This window comes from Octopus bimaculoides, chromosome 21 (assembly GCF_001194135.2).
Source record: "Octopus bimaculoides isolate UCB-OBI-ISO-001 chromosome 21, ASM119413v2, whole genome shotgun sequence".
Taxonomy (NCBI): Eukaryota; Metazoa; Mollusca; class Cephalopoda; order Octopoda; family Octopodidae; genus Octopus; species Octopus bimaculoides.
Genome location: NC_069001.1, coordinates 4,250,837 through 4,259,422, shown reverse-complemented (window position 1 = coordinate 4,259,422; position 8,586 = coordinate 4,250,837). Strand labels below are relative to the sequence as shown.

Here is an 8,586-nt window from a genome sequence, read left to right as displayed (position 1 = left end):
ATATATATACATACATACATATATACATCACACCTAACACTCTATATACATAATATATATATTATTCTTTTGTGTTTCAGCCAGGCGGCTGTGGTCATGCTGGATGGGCTTCCACACAGTTTCTGCCAATCGAATTCATTCACAAGACAATGGTTGGTCGAGGAGCTATAGTAGAAGACGCTTGCCCAAGGGGCCAAGTGGGACTGAACCCGAAATCATGTGGTTGCAAAACGAACTTCTTGACCACTCTGACAAAGTAAGCAAAAAACATTGTTTGGTTATATCTGGAACGTCTCTGATCATAGAACTGCTTCGTGAACTGAGATGACCGAGGGTTAAATAACTATAACGAGCTTGTTTCGATGAATTTGCAATTAACGGCCACACAGTCAAATTACACCTGACCGTCTTCTAAAAAGAACGCATTTGAATAATGTAGTCCTAGATATACTAGGACAACAAAAAATATGCATACATATGTCTGTCCGTATGTATGTGTATACATATGTTCATGAATCAATGTCCATTTATGTGTGCATGTATGTATATATGTATGTGTGTGTATGTATATGTATGTGTGCATATGTGAGAGCGTGTATATATGTAAGAATGTATTCATGTAATGTATATAAATGTGTGTGTTTGTGAGTATGTGTGTATGTCTATATGTATTTATGTATGAATGTATACGTGTGTGTATGTACATACATATGTATGTTGGTGTGTATGTGCGCGTGCGTGTGAGAGAGAGAAAGAGAGACAGACATACATACAGACAGACAGTGTACGTACGTGCGTATGTGTGTTTCTAATAATAGCAATGTTCTCCTCTATAATTATTCCTGAGCAGTATTTCCTTCGGATAGAATTGTTTATTGTTTTAGGAACACTATACTGCATCGGAGCGTGGTATGTTTATGGCATTTGGGGAGTAACTATATATATACACACACACGCACATACACAATCACATGAACATTCACTCACACATATACACATATACACGCCCATCTCACACACAAACACACCACATATACACACATACATACACATACACACACACCTTCCGGTTGATCCAAGCCTGCAGGAGGAAATTAAGTAGACAGAAACTGTGCGGAATCTTGTCGGATGGTTTGTACCACTCTTCCACCATTTCCACTTCCTTTCCAAGAAGGTTTTCACCTCCTTTCCAGACAACATCGATACACAACACACACACACACACACACACACACACACACACACACGGATGGACGTATATCCTCTATATAGGCGCAATATGATAGAATGGTTCAACAAGTTACTGGTTTCGATCTCATCTTCGACAAATATTGTTTTCTATATCCTCGATTTGACCCCTGGTTTGTGAAAAAAATTAGGGAGACAGAAACAGGATAGAAGGCCATCGTATGAATTGTACCCGTAGGTCAAATGTTCAGCCGTGTTGCAGAATGTTAGACTGAGAATTATGTCTGTGGAATACTCGGCCACTTACACGATTGACTGAAGCTGCATTTCACTAGTCAAGCCTTGATATTGTGTCATCCTGGTTAGGTCTGGGAATTATGTTAAAGAGACAAGTGTCTTGTCTCGTCGAGGTTTTCTCTATCGTTGTTACCACAGGAAGTGCTCTGACGAACTTTCTTTGTTCCAAATCACTTTGTGCCATCTCAACTCTCAAAACGCACAGCATCTTCATCCAAATGCCATCTTGTGGTTTTGGCTGCTTTTTATGACCTGAACTTTTTCAAGTCTAATGTAAATTCATTTCTTTCGTCTTAATTTCTCCTTCCTCATGGTCCCTTACACAAAGTGGCTTCTCGCTTTCTTTAGGACTTTCTTAAAGAAGAAATTTTTTAAAGATTTACACTATAATACAAGATTAGGTATAGGAGCATGCGCAGTTGCAGTGCGTTGCTGCATCCGCCATTTGTCGCCATTTGTTATTCCTTATTCCTGGCAGATGACATCTTTGCATCACTCAGGCGACGATCTTCCAACACATCCTGTCCTCCAGGGGTTTCCCCATACGACAGGACTTATAGGCAATCGAGATACCTTCCCGGAGGATTGAACTTGATGTGTCTGTTTTGGTAGTCGTTCCTGGTAACGATTTTACAAGATCGGAGTGCAAATCGCATCCCAATCTCTTTTAGTCGCCTTTTACGGCACGCAGAGGACACACAGAGAAAGCATTGCCAACGGAAAAAAGCATAAATGTATGTGGGGAAATGCAGTCAAGAGTTTGAGGGGCAGAAGCCCCCTTCTACAATGGGCTTCCACGCAGTTTCTTTCTATCAAAACCACCCACAAGGCATTGGTAGGCTCGGAGACTATAGCAGAAAAAGGTCAAGGTGTCACGCAGTGGGAATGAACCCGAAACCACGTGGTTGCAGAGCGAACTTCTTAGCCACATCTCTGTTTCTATCGATATTTACTTTGGAAATAAAAACTAATGTACTGCTTGGTGTTTTATTTCTACTGGTCTCCATTGAACTTTAGTACGACGTTGTTTTATATATCTTCTTTTGATTTCTCGCTCTCTATCGTTCCCTTACCTGGAGCATATTCTATGTTTAGTTCTTGTACCAATTAGTTTTCCATTGTGGCCACCTAAAAACGCTAAATTGAGAAGAACATAAACAAACTAACATCTGTTGTCAAGCAGTGTCTGTGGTGGGGGACAAACACAGACACAAACACACATATACACATACGTGTGTATGTGTGACACACATATATACATACGTGTATATGTGTGTCATAAAGGCGGCGAGCTGGCAGAATCATTAGCACGCCGGGCGAAATGCTTAGCGATATTTCGTCTACCGTTACGTTCTGAGTTCAAATTTCGCCGAGGTCGACTTTGCCTTTCAACCTTTCGATAAATTAAGTACCAGTTACGCACTGGGATCGATGTAATCGACTTAATCCCTTTGCCTGTCCTTGTTTGTCCCCTCTATGTTTAGCCCCTTGTGGGCAATAAAGAAATAAGACGCATATACACATACGTACGACCGGCTTCCATACAGTTTCCATCTACCAAATTCACTCACAAAACTACAGTAAAAGACATTTGCTCAAGGTGTCACGCAGTGGGACTGAAATGGAAACCGCTGCAAAGTGGCCTTCTCAAGCACATAGCTACACCGGCATCGATACCTGTAATGGCTTTTATCACCGAAATTCTCTAAGTCTAGACATCGTACTTTCAGTGATATTTCGGTTGGATGTTTTTGTTGCCAATGAAGTTAAAGAGCGTAATTTCATCTGAGCTGAACCTTTGTTGCGAGTCATTCACAAATTAATCTTCCTGTTATGTTTAGAGCGTCGACTTTTTCTCAGTACAGTTTCTCTCGTGTGTGTATGTGTGCGTATATATATATATATATATATATATATATATATATATATATATATATATATATATATATATATATATATATATATATATATATATATATATACACACATGCATGCATATATGGGTACAGGATATCACCAGCTGTGCAAATAACATGAGATACATAAACAACGAGAAAAAAACGGAAAACAAGACAAGGCAAGTAAACGGCTGTCTGTCTACTCCTCGTTTCGAGCACTCAACGACAATATGAGTCTTCAAAGACAGTTGCTCCCATAAATTCTAAAATAAAATTCAGGATTGACGGAGGGTCAAAACCTAGCCGTAATTTTTAGCAGCTTTCAGAATGAGAAGCGAAGATACTTTCAAGCGTTTAATATTGACACAATTGTGAATAACAATAACGCATAGCAGACAAAAAAAGGATAACCTGATCTCTTGATTTAGAGGCGAGCGACAGCAATGGACAAATGTTTCGGTCTAGATTTTGCCTCATCTGTTCTAATCGCCTCCGAAAAGATACTGACAATTTAACAGATACAAAGCGGAAAGAGTTTAGAACAGCCATGTGCAACAGTCATTTAGATTAATTAGAACTTTAATGAGCTAAGAGAAACATAATTCTAATGAGTCATTCGCATAAATTTGGACAACGAATTACACGGAATGTGGTGGGGGTTTAAATGCTGAGTGTTGTGCATTATAGTCTTTTAAATTATTACGTTTTCCTTCACGTAAGCACATACACACACACACACACTCAAACTTACGTATGCTACACATGCTTACGTGTCTATGCACATAAACATATATAAACATATATAAACATATATAAACATATATATATATATATCAGGAGGTGTAGTGTAGTGTTCGTATGTGTATGTAGTGTATGATGAGTAAGAAGCGAATGCTTGTTACACGAGACTAATTATGCATTTAGTCATAATACTGTTATATATGTGTGTGTACGTGTATGTGTGTATATGTACATACTTATATTTACACACACACACACACACACGCACGCACAAATATATGTATTTAGAGAGAGAGAGAGAGAGAGAGAGAGACAGACAGACAGACCTTTACGTACATATATTCATCCATGTGTGTGTGTGTGTATGTATGTCTGTGCGCGTGCGCACGCGTGTGTATTACGAGATTTATCCGTTTCTCATTGTTTCGAGCTCCCTGTACCGTGTCTTCTGTGTGTGTGTGTGTACATACGTGACTTTATACAGAAATGTGCAAATACTTTCGCTCCTTCTCTGTACGTACGTGTGCGTGCTTGTGCCTGCTTCTACGTGTGTACAAGTGTTTCTGTGTATGTGTGTGCATGTGTGTATGTATGTATGTATGTATTATGCGTGCATGTGTGTGTGTGTGTGTGTGGAATAAAAATTGCAGTTGATATTTAGTAAAAAATGTTTATGAATATTTTAAGTGACATAGAATTAAGTAAGGCAAGTAACAGAGAGGAAGAGAGTAGAGAAAATAAGGGGGTGACGGCGTAAGAGGAGGGGGAAGAAGAATAGGAGGAGGAGGAGGAGGAGAAAAAGAAGAAACAGAAGAAGAGAAGAGGAAGAAGAAGAAAAGAAACAGAAGAAAAGAAACAGAAGAAAAGGAGAGAGAGGAGCAAAAGCAGAAACAGGAGAAGAAAAGGAGGAGGAAAAGAAACAGAAAAGGAGGGAGAGGGAAAGAAACAGAAGAGGGGAAGGAGGAGGGAAAGAAACAGAAGAAGAGGAGGCGGAGGGAGAGCAACAAAAGGAGGAGGGGGGGGGAAAGAAACAGAAGAAGAGGAGGAGGAGGGAGAGCAGCAAAAGGAGGAGGAGGAGGAAAAGAAGGGGAACAACAACAACAACAATGACAAAAGCAAAAACAACAACGACCACGACCACCACCACAACAACTAGAAGGGGGGGAAAGCCTGAAGCTATGCGAAAATAAAAAGAACAAAAACAAAAGGGAAAGAGAAGGAAAAGAAAGATAAGAGAAGGAATGGAAAGAAGAACCCTTAAAGAATGACAAGATTCTTGTTCTTTCTTTTGAGAAATGACAACATTTTTAGCGTTTCAATTGCAAGAATAATAGAATTCTTACTGAAATCATAGAACAAATTCTTTCTGTTATGCTCAAAGAATGGTAAATTTCTTGTTCTTTTACAAGAGTATTTTTGTAAAATGCTAGAATCTTTACGGTTCCACTCAAAGAATTGCCATTGTTTTACTTATAAAATTATAAATTAAGCGCTTTACGTTACAAAAAGACAACTTCAATTCTTGAGTGTTTTGCTCAAAGAATGGTAAATTTCTTGTTCTTTTACAAGAGTTCTTTTGGTTTTTTTTTTAAGCTGAGGTCTTTACAATTTCACTCAAAGAATGGTAGAATTCCAAGTGTTTTATATAAAGAATTGGAATTTTTTAGTGCTTTACTTAAAAACATTCATTCTTAATGTTTTACTCAAAAAATGGAAAGATTCTTATTCTTTTTTACAAGAGTATTTTATAAGAATGATAGAATATTTACTGTTTTACTCAAAGAATGGTACAATTCCTACTGCTTTACTTCAAGAATGGTAGAATTCCTAGTTTTATTAAAACAATGATCAATTCTTTTATCTTTTGCTTGTTCTTTTAGTAATTAGACTGCGGCCATGCTGGGGCACCGCCTTGAAGAATTCTTAATCGAATGAATCAACCCCTGTACTTGGTTTTATGTTTTTTAAGCCTGGTACTTATTCTATCGGGTTCTTATGCCGAACTTCTAAGTTATGGGGACGTAAACACACCAACACTGGTTGTCAAGAAGTGGGAATGAGGACAGGCACAAACACACACGTGTGTGTGTGTGAAGAATTTTTTTCAGTTTGCGTCTATCAAATTCTCTCACAAGGCTTTGGTCGGCCCTAGGCTATAGCAGAAGACACTTGCCCAAGGTGCCATGCAGTGGGACTGAACCCGGAACTATGTGGCTAGGAAGCAAGCTACTTACCATACAGTCACGCCTGCGTCTGTTTATCTTTACTCAAAGAACGCTAGAATTTTTTTCACGTGAGATTTTTTTTTTATTGTTTATATTCTTAGAATTAAAAAGAATTTAAAGACTTACAAAGCCTCAGTGTTTTGCTTAAAGAATAGTAAATTCTTGCTGCTTTTTTTTTATCTTTTGCTTGTTTCAGTCATTAAAATGCGGCCATGCTAGAGCACCACTTTAAATGGTCTTAGTCGAACAAACTGGCCCAGTATTTATGTTGCTTTTTTCTTTTGGCTTTTTTTTAAAGTCTTTTTTTCTAGCGGTCCCGAATGCCGAACTTGCTAAGTTACGGGGACGTAAACACGCGAACACTAGCTGTCAAGAAGTGGGAGAAGGACAAACACAGTCACAATGACACACAACCAACTGATGGATAATAAAAGAAGTAAAACAGAAACAGTGCGTGTGTTTTTGTTGGCATAATGACCCTCCCGAGATGCTACAAAATCTGTTTCATTTCAGCACATTAAGAATCTTGCAAACCAAACACAAGAACAACAGCCAGTAGATAGATAGAGAGAGAGAGAGAGAGAGAGAGAGAGACACAAACACAGATAGATAGATAGATAGATAGATAGATAGATAGGCACGACGAAATTCTACACATTTTCCATCCACCAAATCCATTCACTGGCAAAGGCACTGGTCAGCCGGTGATATAGTAGAAGACACTTGCCAAAGGTGCCACGCAGTGGGATTGAACACACAACCAAGTTATTGCAAAACGAGCTCGTTAACCACACAACCAGGTCTACGCTTATAAAGAACATAAATTCTTAACTGTTAACAATGACAAATTCTTACTGTTTTATTCGTTTCTACTCTAGGCACAAGGTCCGAAATTGTTATGGAGGGGCCAGTCGATTAGATCGACCCCAGTACGCCACTGGTACTTAATTTATCGATCTCCCAAAGGATGAAAGGCAAAGTCGACCCCGGCGGCATTTGAACTCAGAACATAAAGACCGACGAAATACCGCTTGGCATTTTCGCCCGGCGTGCTAACGATTCTGCCAGCTCGCCGTCTTAACGCTAGTTGTAAATAATACAGGAGAAATACGAGTGAAAATAGAGAAAAATTTGTATAAAATAGTTCCAACTTACCATAATTAACCATTTGATACTGACTGAGTTTAACCACTTGCCGATGAGAATAGCCATCAGTTATTTAGGTGTGTATTAGATGGGATGTATATAAATATATATTAGACGTGTAACTAAAATATGTATCAAATGTAGAGATGTAGATATTGATATATCGTGTGTGTGTGTGTGTGTAAGTGTTTTGAGCCGGTCTACTGTCGTTGGGTGTTGGAAACGGGAAAAGTTAAGAGAATTGCAAACAGCATGTAGAAAGTAAAGATTGACGAAGAGGTGTTGCTAAATTATATATATATATATGTGTGTGTGTATTTGTGTGTGGAGATAGGGCGGGGGAGAGAGAGGGGGAGAAAGAGAGGGGGCATGTGTATGTGTATAGATAGATAGATAGATAGATAGACAGTGTGTATTTATGTAAGTATTGGTATATCAGTATTACTCCGTGATTTGTACGTGTGTATATAAATATATGTATGCGTTTGTATACTGATGTGCAAGTGTATAAACAGATATATACATATATATATATAGATAGATAGATAGATAGATAGATAGATAGATAGATAGATAGATAGATAGATAGATACATATATACGTATATCAATAAATAAATCTACATTATGTGTGTGTCTGTGTGTGTGTGTGTATCAATAAACTTACAAGGAAATTGAGAAAAAAATATTTCACTTTTGTTGTTTTGTTATTTGTGTATAATTATTAAAATAATTCCGTTCTTGTTATTATTTTTTTGTTAAACTTGTTGGTGTTGTCTTTTCTGTCGATTATTGCTTTCTTCTTATCCTTGTTGTTGTTGTTGTTGTTGTTGTTACTCTGAGAAGAGGTTGTCTTCGCTTTTTTTCCTTATATTTTTAATCCGGTGTTTCAAATGTTTTCTTGTGGGTTTGAATTTTTCGCCGAGGGCATGAGGACAGACAGACAGGCTGTAAGCATGTGTCGACATACAGGCATACGACTGTATATTTATATACACACACACATACACACATATATATACATACATGCACAGATAGATAGATAGATAGATAGATAGATAGATAGATAGATAGATAGATAGATAGATAGAT

At 38.0% G+C, this 8,586-nt stretch overlaps 1 protein-coding gene across 1 annotated transcript in view; it reads right to left on the bottom strand.

Moving 5' to 3' along the window:
* The window catches only part of LOC106872142 (NADPH oxidase 4), a 79,352-nt gene extending 70,772 nt beyond the window's left edge, over positions 1-8,580 (bottom strand). The window contains exon 1 of the mRNA XM_052975289.1: positions 7,505-8,580. Coding sequence (XP_052831249.1) covers positions 7,505-7,561 — 57 coding nt within the window. The 5' untranslated portion in view covers positions 7,562-8,580. The remainder of the gene's footprint in view (positions 1-7,504) is intronic.
* Positions 8,581-8,586: the final 6 nt, after the last annotated feature.